The following is a 20,633-nucleotide window of genomic DNA, read 5'->3' on the forward strand; positions in this document are numbered from 1 at the left end:
GGAACAGATACATTTGAGTGCCATTAGGTATCATTTTTCCTTCTGTTCCATCTCTTTATTAAGACTCTGTTATGCAAGGCAGAAAGCTGTGGGAATGAGGATGAGAAGAGATAGAGCGGGGTAAGGTTGCTTTTTCCAAACCCTAGATCCCGCACTTAGACTTTACATAGTAGATGGCTTTCTGCATATTTTGTACCGTGTATATCAGATTTTGCTAATCTCAACTCACTTTACACATAGAGATTATTAACGGTGTTTAAACATTTTGTGCTATGAGATGCAGAACATTTTACTTATTTCAAGAATCTTTTCGCGCAACTTTCTGTAAAGTGAATTACCAGCATATCTGAAGTCTATTTTGGAGGTGTGCTTAAAATGGGGCACACCGTGTATACTAAGTTCGCCTTTAACAATGACTAATTCGCACACCATATGTGGAGTGTTAGATAGCTGTTGGGCGCTCGCCAACAACTAGGCATCTACCACTTCTTTTGGCCCCTTCACTCTCAGACCACCTGCTTCGACCCGGAGGTGCTGTCTTGACCCTCCGCGACCTCTTTGTCATGGCGTCTGTGGGGCGTCTCCCGCCGAGGCCCCGGCACCAGGCCAGGCGGCGACCTTCCCAAGATGGCGGCGTCAGGGGCCACTGCGCGGAGGGGGCGGGGTTCCGCCTCCGGAGGCGGGGCAGGGAGCCAGAGGGGTCGGCCTAGCGGGAGGGCAGCTTCCGAAGTAGGCAGCCCCAGCGCGCCTGCGTGGAGCGACCCTGCGCGCAGTGAGGCAGTGGCGGGGGAAGGCACCGGTGGGGCCGACTGGCGGGTTGAAGGAGGGAAGCGGGCGAGCGAAGTCCCAGTGCGCGCCGCGGCGGCACGGGTACCCTCCCCTTCCGGGCGTGAGGCGCTGTGAGGAAAGCTGAAGCGAGCTGACTCGCACCGGCAGCGAGACGCCGCTACCGCCGCCCCAGCCCAGCGTCCGTCGGCTTCGGCGCTCCCGTCGTGGGGGCCCGGGTTCCTCAGCACACCCAGCTCGAGCAGCCCCAGAGCCTGTCCCCAGTTCTTCAGAAGCCCCGGCGCCAGCCCGGGCCCTTGGCGGGGAGGATGACGGAGCTGCAGTCGGCACTGCTACTGCGAAGACAGCTGGCAGGTGAGCGGGCGGGTGGAGGGGCGCCGGCCCGGGCCGCGATCACGGCGAGCAGCTGCCTGCTCCTCCTCTCCTCCTCCTGGGCGCTCCCGGGCGGGCGGCCGGAGCGGCAAGGGGAAGCGGCAGCCCCCGGCGAGGCCGGGAGCGGGCCTGCGAGGTTGGGGAACCAGGGCGCCAGTCCCAGCCGGGCCCATCACTTCTTTCCCTGCTTTCTTAGGGCATTAGGGGCGGGGACGCGCCCCAGCCCCGGCCCCAGGACCGGGCCTGCCGCCCCGGGGGAAGGAGGGGAGGTTGCCCCCTCCCCCACTGTTCGGTGGGACGTTGCGGGGGAGGGGCTGTAGGTCCACAGCCCCGGCGGACCCTCCCTGGAGGGGCGGGTCCGGGCTCAGGTGCGGCAGAGGCCGCCGGACCCCCGAGGCAGGAAGAGCCTCTGGGCCGGGCCGGCTGCGCGTCCGGGGCTCGGCTGTCGGAGCCGCGGGCGGACAGCCGGGGGCAGGGTGGGCGAAAGGAACTGGCCTCCGGGTGAGGCGCGCCAAACTTCTGCTCAGGCAGCGTCGGGTCCGCGGAGTTGTGGCGGACAACAAAAGCCCCGGCCTCCGCGGCCTCGTCGCGGGCGCGCGGGGTCTGAGAACCCTGCGGGGCGCGGGACGCCGCCTCGCCTGCCTCCGCCTGGCACGGGCTCCGGCTGCGCCGCCCGGCTGGGGGAGGGTAGGAGCGGGCCGAGCCGAGAGCCGCTCGCTGGTCGGCTCGGGGCTTTGTGCTCCGAGCGACTCCGGCTCCTGTGCAGGCCTGCGGGTCCCCGGGGCTGAGGCCCGCGGGCTCTGGCTTGGGGCGGTGGCCAGTCTGCCTCCCCAGAGGTGCCTGCGTCCCCCCTCCCCCATTGTCCCGGCCTCCGGCCGTTTGCGGCTTCCAGGTTGACTTTTTAGGGGGTTGGCTCCGACTCTGCTAGGACTGTGTGAGTGGAGCATGCGCAGTGGGGACGGGGACGTACGTGTGCGGAGTGGAAGGGGGGAGGCGGGTCGGTGGCTTCACAATGCCGCCCCACGTGCTGCCAGATTTAAAGAGAAATGAACCAGCAGTTAAGCACTGCTGCCCAACGCCCAGCCTGTGTCCTCCTCAGTTCTGACGGATCTTCACCTCCCCACTCCACAGCCCGCGGCCCTGAGCCCTCGGCAGAACCCAGAGGCTGAAATGAAGACATCTATTTTTGAAATAGGTTTACTAAGACTTAGGTTGAGGTGTTAGTTAAATCACCTTTATGGCTTCTTAAGGAAAAGGTTGTCAGGGGCTGTTACAGGTTGTATAATTAGGTTTATTATTAGAGCATGAGCAAGCAGGTTTGGACAAGTACTAAAGTTCTAAATGCTCAGGGAGAGTGACGGAGTGAATGGAGAATTTCTAGTGATACCTGTGTCCATCGCAAATGTATTGGGCAAGCAGTGAAAGAATAACTTTATTGCATCTTATATTTGCAAACACACGTTACTCTTCTGTGTATTTTTCTGGTTTGTTTGGTTTTGGAGGAAGGAATTAAGATGTTCTTTTTTCTCCCTAAGAATACTTTAAATCAGAATAAGTTTCAATTATGTGGTGGACTGTTAAACAGTATTAAAATACTAAATCAGTATTAAGACAGTACTCAACTCTTTCATAATGGGAAAGATACATATTTTAAAGGTGTAAAAGAAGTTAAGCAGTTACTAAGATAGTAAAGTATGACTAATAACAGTGTTATCAGTAGCAGTGTTTCAAAATTCTTTCCAACCTATTTGTGAACAGGCTGTAAATTTTGATAGCCACTTGGTTCAGTTTTGCGCTCTTTTACAAGACTAATCCCACATATTGATAAGACATTTCCCAAAGCTCTTTCTTAATGGTTGACTTTTTTTTTTTTTTTTTTTTTTTTTATTAAAAATTTATTTAATAATTTTTTTTTTTTTGGGTGTGTTGGGTCTTCGTTTCTGTGCGAGGGCTTTCTCTAGTTGTGGCAAGCGGGGGCCACTCTTCATCGCGGTGCGCGGGCCTCTCACTGTCGCGGCCTCTCTTGCTGCGGAGCACAGGCTCCAGACGCGCAGAGCTCAGTATTTGTAGCTCACGGGCCCAGCTGCTCCGTGGCACGTGGGATCTTCCCAGACCAGGGCTTGAACCCGTGTCCCCTGCATTGGCAGGCAGACTCTCAACCACTGCGCCACCAGGGAAGCCCAATGGTTGACTTTTTGATAAGGCACACCAAGATATGCTTTAAGTTTGGAGGACAGAATGATTTAGTTTGTAATTTTTCATGCCTCATTATAAAGTTACTTAGCTGCTGATTAATTTTCTTGTCTTTTTGATCAGACACAATGGACTGTTGTTAATATTTTCTTAAATTTTTGAAGGTTAACATGCTCAAAATGTATAAAACAGACCAAGGCCAGTGTATTAAGGAAAATGTGAAAATATCAAGTTTATTGGGAAGACGTGATAAAACTACATACTGAAATAAAGGCCCTGTTGTATTTTAGTCGTTAGTAGTACATTGTTTGAGCTTTTTGGTTTTTCAGATATCATTTGAAAACAGGAAAGAATGGTAAACTGTAGTCTCTTGAAATAATTTAGAGTGAACTTTTGGAAGGCTTAATAATAAATGCTTTGAAAATCTTGAAATGTATTGAACTGAGTAGACACACAAACCTAAGCCATTCTAGCTGCTAGAATTTCAGAAACTTAACAACAACAGTGGCTAACAATAGTTACATTTATTGAGACCCTAGTCTGCCAGTCCTGAAAGATTTTACTTCATTATTTGAGGGGAGAATTTATTGTGTGTGTGTTGTGTTTTGTTGGTAACTGTAATGAAGAACATGGTGACTTTCTGAGTGAAGCAGAATGGTTCCTTGGGTTGCAGAGTTTCTCAGCCTCAGCACCACTGATATTTTGGGCTGATTATTGTTGTAAAGGCCTATACTATGCAAAATAGAATGTTTAGCAGCATTCTTGGCCCCTACCCACCAGATGCCAGTAGTACACCTCCTCAGTTGTGACAACCAAAAATGTCTCTGTTGCCAGATGTCCCCTGAGGGACATAGTCATCTGAGGTTGAAAACTCTGGTTTAAGGTGTTTTAGTTAAGACCATAATGGCCATTGTGAAGCAAGTAAGAACACCTAACAGATTCATGAAACCAGATAGGTTGTGTATTTCTTTGTGGGTATTATTAGACTATGACTTACTTCTTTGCGAATTCAGCAGTCACAGTTCAGTTTTTGCAGTGCATAATGCTAAACACTAAGAAATCCCACAGTACAGGAGATAATTTAATTTTTTTTTTTTTGAAAAGGTGTTGTAAGCAGTGGTTAAAAATACAAAGAGTATAAAAAAGGTTTAGTCTTTCCATCCCAACCCAGGCTGCTTTTCTTGGAAGCAGCCATCATCAATAATTTCTTGTGTGGCTTCTTACACTGTATATGTTTATATAGCTATGTATGTTTATATATATGTTTATACGGGCTAACGTTTACTGAGGACTAGCATAGCATCTACCAAGCATTTCGCTGAGAGCTTTACATATATTATCTCATTTAATCCTCCTAATAAGGAAATTGAGGCTAAGAGAGTATCAATAACTTGCCCAAGGTCACACAGGTAGTAAGTGGTGCTGCTAGATTCATATTCAGGACCTTCTTATTAGAGACTTCGTTGTTTTTAATTGGCTATATTGTCTTCCAGGGAGCAACAGTTTAACACAATTGTGAAATATGGTTTTATAAATTTAAATATTTGAGCTTAATTTATCCAGTAACTACCAAAATGATTGGGGAAATGTTCTCATCTTAATAAAATTTTATGTACGAAATAATGCACATTAAAATCTAAGTGATATTCTTAAGGTAATAATAGAAAGATGTTTTAGCCATTGTCACTTTACGACCAACGTTCTGCAGAATGTCGTAGATTGAAAGTAGCGCTAAGCTTTTCTGTGTTAGCAGTTAACTGTGAGAAAATAAGTTGGACTAATTGGACTTATTCCCTACTCTAACCATACTAACTTTTACTTTATGATAAACATTTATAAAGAATAAGAGGATTTTTTTTTTTAAGATCACTTGAGTTTTTTTTAACATTGACAGCACAGTTGCTTTCTCATAGGTACCTGTCATCCCCGAACTAGCAAGAAGAATCTCTTAAGCAGTAACAATAAAATAATTGAACTCCTTTTACTGTAGAAATTTTGATTGCATATTTTAAAGTAATCTGCAACATTCCCAAATCTTTGTCTCCTTGTCTACACACGTAAGTAGGTTGTGATGAGTTAGTTATGTGTGTTTCTCGGATTTATGTGCAGTAAAATCACTTGGGAGTATGTTAAAAATACAGATTCCTGGCCTCACCTTCAGAGTATTAGTCTACATGTCCAGATGGGGCCAAAGAAAGCCCAATTTTTAATATTTCTCATTGGCCTTTCTAGAATGTATTGGCATTCTGACATAAAATTTCATTAATAATCTTAAAGTAGCAGAAATAGAATAATTGATTATTGACAGGGATACCCTAGTGGTAGAAGATTCTAGGTGATGAGCAGAATATTAATATTTGTATACTAATAGTTGTTTACCCACATATTTAGAAATGGAAGAAAATTATAAAAGTAAGTTTATATTTCATCAAGCTACTAATTGTTTAATAGAGTTTGGGAATTTTTATATCCAGAAATCATTACACTGTTATAGAAATAATGCAGCTACTATATGCTGTCAGAAAAAAAGTATAAATGAAACAGACATTGTGGTTGAGGGAGGGGTGTTGGATGATTTGTAATCCCTGTAGTGGAGGGAGCATCAAGGAATTATGCATCTGATGTTATGTTTCAGAATCTTATTTCAAAATATGTACATATATTGAATCGTGTATACCTTAAACACACGCAGTGTTATATGTCAATTTTATCTCAGTAAAGCTGGGAAAAAAGTCTAGTTTTTTAGTGAGTAAGTGAATTTTCTTAACATTAGGGAGTAAATGTTTTAAGTTATAATTTGTGTTACTCTGAATATTTTTGATATATAATGAAATTTAGTTGTTTATACAAAAGTAAACTACCATTACTTATAAAGTCAGAATGAAACGTACTTGTCTTTTGTAATGGAAGACCTCACTTTCTCAAGTACTGCTTAATATATTAAAATACTGAAGTAAACTCTAATTTGTACATATTAGTATATTAGTATAATCTGTACTTACTATAAAGTAGTGCCAAAGTATATGGTTTTATCATATAGTTTGAGTTAATACACATTATATTTGGTGATATGTGTGCATATAAATGTACATTAGATGCCTTCATTATTGATAGAGTGATATCGAGTGAGGAAAATCTGAAAATCCATTCACTACTACTATATTATTGTTGCTTTTTGACTTTTCAGGTGAAGAGTGTTTGTATATATCAAGAAGACTTTCAATCCTTGGGTTATTTGATCTTGTTTACCTTAGTGCAAGTTTCTTTGAGGAGGTCATGCTAATTTATTGTAAATTGTAGTGTGGATGTGCTCTTGCTTCAAGCAAGTAAAATGCTAAGCATTCTTTTATTTTAATGGACTCACTTCAATTTAGGATGAAGGATTTTTTTTTTTTTGCGGTATGCGGGCCTCTCACTGTTGTGGCCTCTCCTGTTGCAGAGCACAGGCTCCGGACGCGCAGGCTCAGCGGCCATGGCTCACGGGCCCAGCCGCTCCGCGGCATGTGGGATCTTCCCGGACCGGGGCACGAACCAGTGTCCCCTGCATCGGCAGGCGGACTCTCAACCACTGCGCCTCCAGGGAAGCCCAGGATGAAGGATTTTTGCATTTCTAAATTATTGAGAAATATTTTTGTTAGAATTTAAAACACTAGATGACCTGCAAAAGTCTGTTTAATGCCATCCTTGACTGGTTTATAGGAAATAACTTTTCAGAGAGGAAAGCATAGTATATGCTTATGGAACCAGTCTGGCCAGGTAAACATAGTATAGTTATATTTGGTTGAAGGCATTTCAGCCACAGAAAAGTACAAATAAAAAAAAGCAAATATTTTGCAAATTTTGGTAATGAACATGAATTATTGGTATGAACAGATAAACGAGGGAATAAGAATAAAATGCGTCTTTAGGAAATAAGAGATATACATGTTAAAATAGAGAATTAAAAATTTTTTTACCTAGTGCAAGATAATATTAGGCTAATTCAAGTAAATCAGAATTTTTTTTTTTGGCTGTGCCACGTGGCTTGCGGGATCTTACTTCCCTGACCAGGGATTGAACCTGTGCCCTTGCAGTGAAAGTGTGGATGCTAACCACTGGACAGCCAGGGAATTCCCTAAATCAGAAATTTTTATCAATGCTGCTCCATTGATAGATTCTGGCCCTCAAAGAAACAGCTAGGAAAAAATTCTGTAGTTTATTGCAGTTGCTAGAGATGTGTACTTTTCTTTATGATGTTAAGTTCTAGAATATTTTTGAAAAGTTAATTTTTGTAAGTGGAAATGTTTACCTTTTATTGATGTTCTATATTAATGTCTAATAACTTAGAAAAACTGCTACTCTTCCTTCTCTGCTTTTCTTCGCCTTTCTTGTCCATTGGTTAGGGATCTGTTAAAAGTATAAACAAAAAAAAAAAAAAAAAAGTATAAACAACAAAACCTAAAAATGCCCTTTATATTAGAAGACAATTTTGATTTGCTTTTGAATGTACTTACACTTTAATTATATTATCAATTTCTTATATAAGGTGTATTTTAATTACAGTTTATATTTTAAGACAAAGTAATTCTAGGCAAAGTAGACATGGCGCCAAAAGAATGATCTATAAAAGGAAATATTGGTAAACTGGACATCATCAAAAAAAAAAAAACTTTTGTGAAAGGCAAATGAAAAGACAAGCTGCAAACTGGAAGAACAAAATTGCAAACAGCCTGACAAAAGACTGATCTAGGAAATACAAAGAACTCTTCAAAACTCAACAGTAAAAGAAAACAGCCTGCTTAGAAAATGAGCAAAAGACATTTCAGATGGCAAATAAGCAAATAAAAAGTTGTTCAACACCATTAAACACCAGCGAAATGAAAGTTGAAACCGCAGTAAGATATCACCACATACCTATATAGAATAGTTAAATTAAAAGAAATTAACACCAGATGCTGGTCAGGGGAGGCAGAAAAACTTCATCTCTCATACATTGCTGGTAGGAATGTAAGATGGTACAGTCAGTGTGGAAGCAGTTTGCAGTTTCTTGTTTAAATATACACTTAGCATACAACCCGTCAAGTACACATTTGGACATTTATTTTAGAGAAATGAAAACTTATATCCTCATAAAAACTTACATGCAAATGTTCATAGTAGCTTTATTAGTAATAACTGCAAACTGGAAACAACCCAGATGTCCTTCAATGGATGAGTAAACTGTGGTACATCCATACCATGGAATATACTACTCAGCAATAAAAAGAAATATACCATTGATACACAAAACAACTTAGATGATATCAAAAGAATTATGCTGAATGAAAAGTTAATCTCAAAATGTTGCATATTCTATGATTCCATTTATATAAAATTGTTTTTTCTGTGTGGTAAAAAACATAAAATTGACCATCTTAACCATTTTTAAGTGTATGGTTCAGTAGCGTTAAGTATATTCACAGTTGTGAAACAAATCTCCAGCTCTTTCATCTTGAAAAACTGAAACTCTATACCCATTAAACAACTCTCCCTTTCCCCCTTGACCTAGCTGCTGCTAACAACTGTTTTACTGTTTCTCTGCTTTTGATTCATATAAGTAAATTAAGTAAATTCATACAGTATTTTGTCTTTTTGTGACTGGCTCATTAGTGTAATGTATGTTGTAGCATATGACAGGATTTCCTTCCTTTTAAGGCTGAATAATACTCCATTGTCTGTATATACCACATTTTGTTATTCCATTCATCTGTAGATGCATTTGGGTTGCTTTCACCTGTTAGCTATTGTGATTATTGCTGCTATGAACATGGATGTGCAGATATCTCTTCAAAATCCTGCTTTCAATTCTTTTGAATATATACCCAGAAGTGGGATTGCTGGGTCATATGGTAGTTCTGTTTTTTAAAAAAAAACCCTTATTTTTAGAGCCGTTTTATTTTTCTTTATTTTTTTCCGTTTTATTTTATTATTTTATTTTATTTTTTGGCCACGCGGCATGGCTTGTGGGATCTTTGTTCCCTGACCAGGGATTGAACCTGGGCCCCAGTAGTGAAAGCGCCAAGTCCTAACCATTGGACCACCTGGGAATTCTCTTTACAACAGTTTTAAATTCACAACAAAATTGAGTAAGATACAGAGATTTCCCATAGTACCCCCTGCCCCCACACAAGCTTAGCTTCCCCCAATATCAACATCCTCCACCAGAGTAGTGCATCTGTATTGAGAAGTTTTATTTTTAATGCTTTTGAGCGACCTCCATACTGTTTTCCAAAGCAGTAGCACCATTTTACAATCCCACCAACAGTGTACAGGGCTCCAGTTTCTCCACTTGTTCTCCAACACTTGTTTTTTAATTGTAGCCATCCTGATTGATGTGAGGTGATATGGTTTTGATTTGCATTTCTCTGATTATTACTGACATTAAGCAACTTTTCCCATCTTCGTTGGCCTTGGTAGATCACCTTTGGCAAAGTGTTGATTCAGGTCCTTTACCTGTTTTTAAAATCAGGTTATTTGATTTTTTGTTGTTAAGTTGTATATATTCTTTATTACTATGAATATTAACCTTTTATCTGACACATAATTTGCAAATATTTTCTCCCTTTCCATAGGTTGCCTTTTAACTCTGATTATGTCCTTTGCATAAAAGTTTTTAAGTTTGATGTAGTTCCAGGTGTCTATTTTTGCTTTTGTTTCCTGTGCTTTTGGTGTCACATCCAAGAAATCAGTGCTAAGTCCAATATCACAAACCTTCTCTAGTAGTTTTGTAGTTTAGGTCTCACGTTAGGTCTTTAATCCGTTGTGGGTAAATTTTTGTATGTCATATAAGATGAGGGTTCAACTTCATTCTTTTCTGTATGAATATCCAGTTTTCCCAACACCATTTGTTGAAGAGACTTCCCTTTCCCCATTGAATGGTCTTAACACCCTTATAAAATTCTTGAAATGACAAAATTGTAGAGATGGAGAATAGATTAGTGGTTTTTAGGGATTAAGGATGGTAATAGTGTGTTGCTATAAGGCGGCTACGTAAATGATCTTTGTGGTTATGGAACTGTTTCTGTCTTATAGTGGTTACATAAATCTGCAAATGTGATAAAATTGCATAGAGCTATACACACACACAAATAAGAGTGATACAATAGGAATAAAGTGTGTGGATTGTACCAATGCCAATTTCTTGGGTTCGCTATTATACGATAGTGATGCAGGATGTTAGCATTGAGAGAAACTGGGTAAAGGGTATAGGAGATCTTTCTGATCTGTTTTTTCCATTGCCCTATAAATCTGTGTATTAAAATAAAAAATTTTAAAAAGTCACTTGTAACCAGAGCATTTTTTTTTTTTTTTTTTTTTTTTTTTTTTTTTTGCGGTACTCGGGCCTCTCACTGTTGTGGCCTCTCCCGTTGCAGAGCACAGGCTCCGGACGCGCAGGCTCAGTGGCCATGGCTCACGGGCCTAACCGCTCCGCGGCATGTGGGATCTTCCCGGACCGGGGCACGAACCCGTGTCCCCTGCATGGGCAGGCAGACTCTCAACCACTGCGCCACCAGGGAAGCCCTAACCAGAGCATTTTTATCAGTCTTTTTTCATGTAGAGAACTCCTTTTTAAACTTACTATTCATAGTTACAAACATAGAAACATAATTGCCATAACAACACTTTCAAGGAATAGGAAGTTGGAATTGAGAAATCTGTAGTTTGAGGTAGAAATTCCATCTTAATTTTAAATAATCCTCCTTTAAACTTCTTGTGTTGTCGTTTGGAAAATGGAAGAGAGGATCAGTATAAAAGCTCATTTATTGGGCTTCCCTGGTGGCGCAGTGGTTGAGAGTCCGCCTGCCGATGCAGGGGACACGGGTTCGTGCCCCAGTCCGGGAAGACCCCACATGCCGCGGAGCGGCTGGGCCTGTGAGCCACGGCCGCTGAGCCTACGCGTCCGGAGCCTGTGCTCCGCAACGGGAGAGGCCACAACAGTGAGAGGCCCGCGTACCGCAAAAAAAAAAAAAAAAAGCTCATTTATTGAGCTCTTGAGTTGCGTTGAGAAATGCTGGGGGAATGCAAAGATAATTGATATGGTATTCCTGCCTTGAGGTGCTACATTTTGTAGGCGTTGATGGACATGTAAACAAAGTTATAATGCAACATAAGTACATATTGCAGTATAAGTATAATGCAGTATAAGTATAAAACATACATGTGGAAGGAGCAGAAGGTAGCACTGAGGAAGGAGTGATTAATTATGGGAGAGTACAGTGAAGTCAGGGAAAGCTTTATAGGAAAAGGACTATATTTTAGATACAGCAGGATCAAGATGTCAGTTCTTTTAAGAGCATTAAGCTATATATTAAAAAAAAACCTTTGCATTTAGCAGTGTAGAAAAAACAGTAATTAGAATTACTTAGCATTACAGAAGTCTAAAGTTGACAGATTTAAAACAAATAGATATTTATGAAAGACAAATAACCCTGTTGAAGATTTCCAAGAAAGTGGTCTGGGCACAACTTTCAAGGGATGGCAGTAATTTGTAATTAAAAAAATTTTGTAAAGAACTTAAGTCTGCTTACTTCACTAACATATAAAAGAGGGAAGAGGGCAGGAAGGAAACAGGTTACTCTTCATGATCCTAGACTTTCCATATGTGGTCACATTCAGTTCTTACAGCAAATGTTTGGAGTAAATATTATCACCTTTTTGAGATAAGGAAATTAAGGTTTATATTATATCTGGTATTTCACCAAGGTAACCCTGATGGAGCTGGCTGGCAGAAATATATCTGTCTGCCGATGAAACCCAAGTCCTTTCCATATCAGTAGTTTCTTTAACATTTGGGGGCTTCTTAGACTCCTTTGAGAATTTAGTAAGCATTAAAGACCTTCTCCTGAGAAAAATGCATACAATTTTGGGTATAATTTTGGAGGTTTTTCTGATCTCTTGAGTGAAGCTCATTTATGCACATATAATACTGTCTCTTACATCATTCAGCAAATTTGATGCCTGTTTTGTATAGTCTATAGGGATGCCAGATGAATAAGTTATTCTTGTATTCTAGGAACTCTGTAGTCTGTAGAAAATCCTCAGAGGGCTGCTTTAAAATACTGTATCAGAGAAAGTCAGGGAAAGCTTGCTTCTTCTACCTGGAGGGCTTTTGAGGAGTTGGTGGCATTTGTGCTTGACTTTTAAAGGATATGTAAAATTTGATCACATAAAATAGGAAAGTATTTAAGGCTGAGGGAAAAGAACAAGCAAGACAGAAAGCTTGTTCTGAAAACAATTCAGTGTGGTTGGAGTATATGATAAACTGAACTAGTGGGAAAATAATATTTGGAAAGGTTGGTTTTATTTGTGGAATACCATAAAGATACTGAAGAATAGAGTCACTGAGGAGGGGGGAAGTGATGTGATCCGAAGTATGTGGGACCCGTGCTTCTCATTATCTGTGGTGAAAGACCAATTTAAAAAAATTTTCCAGGGACTTCCCTGGTGGTCCAATGGCTAAGACTCCATGCTTCCAATGTAGGGGGCCCAGGTTCGATTCCCTGGTCGGGGAACTGGATCCCACATGCCATAACTAAGAGTTTGAATGCCGCAACTGAAAGATCCCATGTGCGGCAATGAAGACCCGACGCAGCCAAATAAATAAATAAATATTAAAAAAAAAAGTTCAATTCATTATATAATATTTTAAAAAGCAATAAAAAATGAATTATTAGAAAAATGAAATAAAGACAGATTTGAGCCCATATATATAATATTAGGTTCATCATATAAAATGACTATCAAATTGCTATCTGAGTTTCAAAATGCTTCCTTTGGCTGGTGGTCAGGGACCATTAACAGTTTGGTGGATTGGCACCAGTTAAGGGACCACACTTCAGCATTGCTTTGGGCAGAGTGGAGAATGATATTAGACTACGGTCTCTCCATAAGGACAGAGATTTTTGGTTTTTTTTATTAACTGACATATCACAGATGCCTAGAAGGGTGACAGAAACAGCAAGCAACCAGTAAATACTTATTGAATGGATTAAAATTACCATTCTGGATCTCCCCCCCACACACAGGATTTAAGCACATGTGAACTAAACCTTTTAAGGTAGAAAGTGAAACAATTAGAATACTTCCGTTCAGTAAACATTTAATTCCTTCTATATGCCAGGCCCCGGGGATACAAAGATTCATGATACAATTCCTGGCTTCCCCTTCTAGTGGGGAGCGTAGACTTTTATAAATAAATATTGGTTGATAATTAGAATATATATACTTCACCACAGTAGTGTAGACATTCTTGCCCTTATACCACACCCCCTCCCCCCTTCACTTATTTACAGTATAGCTGACCAAATGATACTTGTTGGGCACCCTCAGTGTCTCAGCAAGGTCCTTATTTTTCTCTCAAAGCAGTTTCTCTAATGGACTACTTTACTATGACTAGTTTTTCTAACTCTTTATAAATTACCTCAAAAATTAAAGGTTTTCTCCCCCCACCTTTTAAAGCTTTTTTTACTTTTTTAAAAAAAATAAATAAATTTATTTATGTTTGGCTGCATCGGGTCTTCATTGCTGCGCGTGGGCTTTTTTCTAGTTGTAGTGAGCGGGGGCTACTCTTCGTTGTGGTACGTGGGCTTCTCATTGCGGCGGCTTCTCTTGTTCCGGAGCATGGGCTCTAGGCGCGTGGGCTTCAGTAGTTGTGGCACATGGGCTCAGTAGTGTGGCTGATGGGCTCTAGAGCGCAGGTTCAGTAGTTGTGGCGCACGGGCTTAGTTGCTCCACGGCATGTGGGATCTTTCCGGACCAGGGCTCGAACCCGTGTCCCCTGCATTGGCAGGCAGATTCTTAACCACTGTGCCACCAGGGAAGTCCCTTTTTCTACTTTTTTTTCTTTCTTTCTTTTTTTTTTTAATGTCTTCAAAGTTTCTTTCCGGTCCTCAACCTTAGCTATCTTAGGTTTCCTACCAAGGTGGTTAACCACATTTTTCAGAGGAGGAAACTCAGTTTGGCTTATTCACAATAGCAGAACCAAGACAGCTAGATTTCATTACTCGCTGAGCCTGTTCTTTAACAGTATTTATATTAGGTCTATATAGAGACTGTAAAAATGTGTTAATCCAATTATTCCTTTCCTACTTGGGTCCTGGGGTGTCTGGGGGGTCATATGTTCTTTGATTTTCTTATGTTTGTTGTTTTTTTTTGATTTTCTTATGTTTTTGTGGGTGAGTTAAATGTTCTTAAAACAGATGTCAGGTAACCCTAAATCGGTATTCTAAAGGAAAGTGGAATGTGTATGTTTTAAAATACAACTTTCCTAATTACAAATGAACATGTTTATTGTAGATTTGGAAAAGATAAAACATGATACAAACATCAGCCATCCCTTTGTAGCTTCTTAACATTTGATTATTTTTTCATTGCATTTTGCCTTTTTTGTAAATTGAAATTCTGAAAGGAAGAACCCTTTTTTTTTCCTGATGCGGACCACTTTAAAAGTCTTTATTGAATTTATTACAATATATTTTTTTAAGCTTTTAAAAATTATTTTTTTGGCTGCGTTGGGTCTTTGTTGCTGTGTGCAGGCTTTCTCTAGTTGCGGCGAGCCGGGGCTATGCTTTGTTGTGGTGCGCGGGCTTCTCACTGCGGTGGCTTCTTGTTGCGGAGCACAGGCTGTAGGCGTGTGGGCTCAGTAGTTGTGGCTCGCGAGCTCTAGAGCACAGGCTCAATAGTTGTGATGCACAGGCTTAGTTGCTCCGCGGCATGTGGGATCTTCCCGGACCAAGGCTCGAACCCGTATCCCTTGCGTTGGCAGGCGGATTCTTAACCACTGTGCCACCAGGGAAGCCCTTAAACTTGATTTTAAACTCAGGTCATCTTATTACCAAAACTACTGCTTTTTATACAATAGTACACTGTTAAATTCTGAAAACTTTGTGACTTTTGGAAGGGTAACTACTATTGCTTGTGGCCTCATCTGATATTTTGAGTTTGTCTGTTGCTCATCTTCTACGCTGTAGGATTCTAAAACTAAAATATGTCTATTTCAAGGCTTATGTAGAGAAGGGTGTTACTCTGAGACCTCCTTTTAATACTTTTTTACCTCGTAGGATAATATTTATTTTTTGTATTTAGTAGTGCATAGGGTGGTTTATATTGTCATCATTAGCAGTCTAGGAGTTTGGACTGTGCTTTATTCAAACTCTTGTGGACCTCTGTGGTGTGGTAATTCCCCAGGGAAATACTGTATCTTCAAAGTCTCTTCTGGTTGTTTTTACATCTCTCCCTTAGGATTATACCTTTGCTGCAACTTCTGCCCTTAGCATTTGCCTGGTGGGAAAAGAACAAAACTGTAATTAACCAGTTTGGTTTATATTTAACTCTTGCAGGTGCAGCAGTGGCACAGTGAGGGTGCTGTGCTTCCTGCTGCCCTCTTCAGGTTCTAAGGCATATGGTATGGCTGTTGGGGGAAGCAGTGCCACTGTGCTAGGCCTTTTTTTCTTTAAATAAACTTTTAATTTTAGAAAAGTTTTAGATTTACAGAAAAATTCTGAAGATAGTAGAATTCCTATATTCCCCGCACCCAGTTTCCCCATTATTGTACTAACATGTTACATTAGTATGGCTCATTTGTCACAATTAATGAATCAGTATATATATATTTTTAACTTATTATTTTTGGCTGCACTGGGCCTTCTTTGTTGCTGTGCGTGGGCTTTCTCTAGTTGCGGCAAGTGGGAGCTACTCTTCATTGCATTGCGCGGGCTTCTCATTGCGGTGGCTTCTCTTGTTGTGGAGCACAGGCTGTAACACACAGGCTTCAGTAGTTGCAGCACTCGGGCTCAGTAGTTGTGGCACACAGGCTTAGTTGCTTTGCGGCATATGGGATCTTCCTGGACCAGTGCTTGAACCCGTGTCCCCTGCATTGGTAGGCGGATTCTTAACCACTGTGCCACCAGGGAAGTCCCGATAGATTATTATTAACTGAAGTCCATACTTTATTCAGATTTCCATATTTATTTATTTATTTATTGGCTGTGCCGCATGGCACGTGGAATCTTAGTTCCCCGACCAGGGATCGAACCTACACCCCTTGCAGTGGAAGCTCGGAGTCTTAACCACTGGACCGCCAAGGAAATCCCAGATTTCCATAGTTTTTACCTAATGTCCATTTTTCTGTTCCAGGTGCCCATCTGGGATATCACATTGCATTTAGTTGTCCTAAGTCTTGTCTGTTCTTGGAGAATTTCTCAAGAGTTTCCTTGTTTTTTGTGTCTTACAATTTTGGGGAATACCTCTCAGGTATTTTGTAGGATGTCTCTCAAATTGGGGTTGTCTAATGTTTTTCTCTTGATTAGACTGGGGTTTTCAGAAAGAATACCACAGAGGTGAAATGCCCTTCTTATCACATGCCATGCCAGTCGATAACCACACAACAATACTGGTGATGTGAACCATGATCCCTTGGTTAAGGCAGTGGTGATCAGGTTTCTCCACTGTAAAGTTACTGTTTTTCTCTTCTACCCTTATCTTTGTAAGCTACTCACTTAACGAAGTCCAGCCCATACTCATGTGGGAAGGAGGGACTAGGCCCCACCTACTGAAGGGGACACTACCTACATCATTTGGAATTCATCTGTAAGGAAGACTTGTCACTTCTCCCATTTATTTGTTAATTCAATAATTTACTCAGTATGGGCTTACATATTTTATATTTTGGGGGTTAAAATCTGTATTTGGCAGGGTTCTGCAGAGAAACAGAACCAATAGGATGGATATACAGGTATATCTATATGTCATGTGATTGTAGGGCATGGCTAGTCCAAGTTTTGCAGGGTAGCCTGGCACCCTAGAGACTAGTCAGTGTTGTAGTACAATTCCTAAGGCAGTGTGCTGGCAGAATTTCCTCTTGGGGGAGGTCAGTCTTTTTAAAAATTAAGGCCTTCAACTGATTGAATGAGGCCCACTCACATTATGGAGGGTGATCTGCTTTACTAAAAGTCTGCTGATTTAAATTGTAATCTCATTTTAAAAATATCCCTTCACAGAAACATCTGGAGTAATGTTTGACAACATATCTGGGTACTGTGGCCCAGCAAAGTAGACATAAATTAATCATCATATATTTATTTTGTTCCTTATGTCATTCATTTTGTCCCTAAATTGTTCCAGCTTTGGTCATTGAGAGTTCTTTCAACTTGGCTCTGATGTTGCTTTGACATGCAGTCAACCTTTTAGTTTTTAAGCACTTCCTTATTTTCTGATGACTACAGGATGTGTCAGACCTATCTTGTATTTTCTCTGTCTCAGCCCTGGAGTCAGCTGTTTCTCCCAGAATAGTATCTAGAAACCAAGATCTGAGCATTGAAAGTGCTCGTTGCTACTGGAGTGTCATTACCTTATAGGACAGCAGTAGGCAATATGTGTATTTTAACTTAGGTATATACATATCTATAATGTTTCTGTATATCCATCTGTATATGTATTAAGCTACCCCTAGGTTCATACTGATGTTTCTGACTCTAATCAAGTAGCAGAATGTTCATTCTAGTCTTCCCTTCTTGTTTTCTTGTAACTTCCCTCTCTGACAGTGAGAAACCTGGCCCCTACCAGTTGTTTAAAAGCAGTTTTAGAATTTTTAACTCATACCCTTGTGGGAAACAAGTTTATAACTAGAATACAGTGTTTATATACAGTTCTTTGTCCTTTTCAGTTTACAAATATTGATTTCCAACCTTACTTAAGTCAGCCTCCCACCCCCCCCAACCCCTTCAGTGAGGTTATGTCATACATTTGTAATACAGTTAGATTCATTTGTCATAGTCTTCATTCCATCCTTGTCGATATTTAATTCCCCCGTGTGTCCCCCTTGCAGTTGACCACTCCCTTCTCCACCAGTCCCTGCAACCACTGATCTATTTTCTGTCTCTGCAGTTTTGCCTTCTCCCTGAATTTGTCATATGTAGCTTTTAGGTAGGGTCTGGCGTCTTTCACTTAGAAATATGCATTTAAAATTCATCTACATTTGTTACATGAATCAGTAACCTGTTCCTTTTTATCACTGAACAGTATTCCACTATATACTTTCTAGTGTATACATTCCGTTGTACCACGGTTTACTTATCTGTTCCTATGTTAAAGGATATCTTGGTTGTTTCCTATTTTTAGTGATTATGAGTAAAGCTGCTGTAAACATTTGTATACAGGTTTTTGTGTGAAAGTAAAGTTTTCAGTTACCTTGAATAAATACCTAGGAGTATGATTGCTGATTGTATGGTAAGACTGTGTTTAACTTGATAAGAAACTGCCAAATTGTCTTCCACGGTGGCTGTACCACACATTTTATTGTAAACATAGTACCATCCTAATGCATTGTTCTGCATCTCGATTTTTCACTTAATATAGTGTAGACATCTTTATGTATTGGTATGTAGAAACTTATTTTGTTCTTTTCAAACACAGTATTCCATTGTATGGCTAAAACAAAATTCAATTTTTATTAAAACACTTCTTTAAATTATAAAAATATTGCATATTCATGGCAAATATATAAATTCTACCAAAGAGAATAAAATGAAAAGTAAGTCTCCCATCCACTCACCCCCTTCCTTTTCCATCTCCAGAGGGAATTTATAGTTCATGCTCATGGTTACCACTATAGTTTATATGATAGCTCTTAATTCATGACTTTAACTTCTCACTGTGAAAGATGAAGACTTTTATAACACTAATTCCCTTTCCTGATTTTTGTTATATATTTGTAGCTCTTCTGATGGTTGGCTTAATTATTAAAATGATTTATCAACCTTACATAGGAGTTTTTGCCATGAAAGGTAAAAAAATTAGATCACTTACTGTTCAGTGATTTCCCCCCCCATGCAGCTTTTGTTAATTGTTTTTATATTATCAGGGTTTATAACATTTATATTCTTTTTTATAACTGAAATAATATTTTGTCTTGTCTCAAAAAAGAGCCAGAAAACAGCATTTATATAATTATGTTAATGTAGTCATTGTAATACCAAATAACAATTTTGTACCTAAATAGGCCCTGTAGTTCTCATCACTGAAACTGTGTCTATTGAAGGAGAGTCTTTAAGTATCAAACAAAGTCTTACTTCCTTCACCTTCACTTAGTTATTCTGGCTCATATGCAGCTATTTTCTCATAACCCATATTGTCCTATTTCTAGTATTTCTTAAATTTTATAAAGAGTGTGTGGGTGGTAAATTTTGAGTCCTTGCATATTGAAAAATGCCTTTATTTTGTCCTCACATTTGATTGTTAGCTTTCCTGAGAATTGAATTCTGGGTTGAAAATCTTTTCCGCATGAAACTTTGATGTCATTGTTTCATTGTCTGTAGTGTCCAGAATTCCTTAGGAGAAGACAGTGAAGGAGAATTACTCATGTCAGTCTAATTTTACTTCCTGTGTAGATACATTTTTGAAGTTCTAAAGGATATTCTTCATACTCAGAGTTATAAAATTTTACCCATATGTGTCTCTTAAGTGTAAACTTTTTTTATTCGTTGTTTTAGACTCTCAATGGGCTCTTTTAGGCTGAAGGCTTAGGTTTGTCTTTAGCTCAGAAATTTCCTTCTTTTATTATTTTGTCGTCATCTTCATTCCCCTACATTGTGTTTGGAACTTCTACTAGTCATGTATTTGATCACTTTTCTTTCTCCTTATTTCCGTTGTCCATTTTCTGTCTTTTGTTACTATATTGTGGAGATTCCCTACACATTTTTTTTCCATATTAGTGACTTGGTCTTCGGCCATGCCTGTTTTTTTTTTCTTTGTTTGTTTAGACTGGCCATTTTAGTTTTCATTTTGGCAATTTTTAAAATTTGTTTTTTGAAGAAACGCTATGATGATTTTTAAAATTAATTAATTTATTTTTGGCCGTGTTGGGTCTTCGTTGCTGTGCACAGGCTTTCTCTAGTTGTGGCGAGTGGGGGCTACTCTTTGTTGTGGTGCACGGGCTTCTCATTGCGGTGGCTTCTCTTGTTGTGGAGCACAGGCCTTAGGCATTCGGGCTTCAGTAGTTGTGGCACACGGGCTCAGTAGTTGTGGCTCACAGGCTTAGTTGCTTCGTGGCATGTGGGATCTTCCCAGACCAGGGCTCGAACCCGTGTCCCCTGCATTGACAGGGGGATTCTTAACCACTGCGCCACCAGGGAAGTCCCAGCAATTTTATTTCTAATTTCCAAGGACTTAGTCTCTGCTTTTCCTCCCCCCCACATGTGAAAGTATATTTTTTATGGCAGATTTATTGAGGCTTAATTTGTATATCATAAAACCTACTTACTCATTTT

General features: G+C 40.3%; 1 protein-coding gene across 1 annotated transcript in view; it reads left to right on the forward strand.

The window, feature by feature from the left end:
- The first annotated feature begins 716 nt into the window (after positions 1–716).
- UBE2G1 (ubiquitin conjugating enzyme E2 G1) overlaps positions 717–20,633 on the forward strand; it is a 105,100-nt gene continuing 85,183 nt past the window's right edge. The window contains exon 1 of the mRNA XM_032616401.1: positions 717–1,140. Within this exon, the coding sequence (XP_032472292.1) occupies positions 1,095–1,140 (46 nt within the window). The 5' untranslated portion in view covers positions 717–1,094. The remainder of the gene's footprint in view (positions 1,141–20,633) is intronic.

This window comes from Phocoena sinus, chromosome 20 (assembly GCF_008692025.1).
Source record: "Phocoena sinus isolate mPhoSin1 chromosome 20, mPhoSin1.pri, whole genome shotgun sequence".
Taxonomy (NCBI): Eukaryota; Metazoa; Chordata; class Mammalia; order Artiodactyla; family Phocoenidae; genus Phocoena; species Phocoena sinus.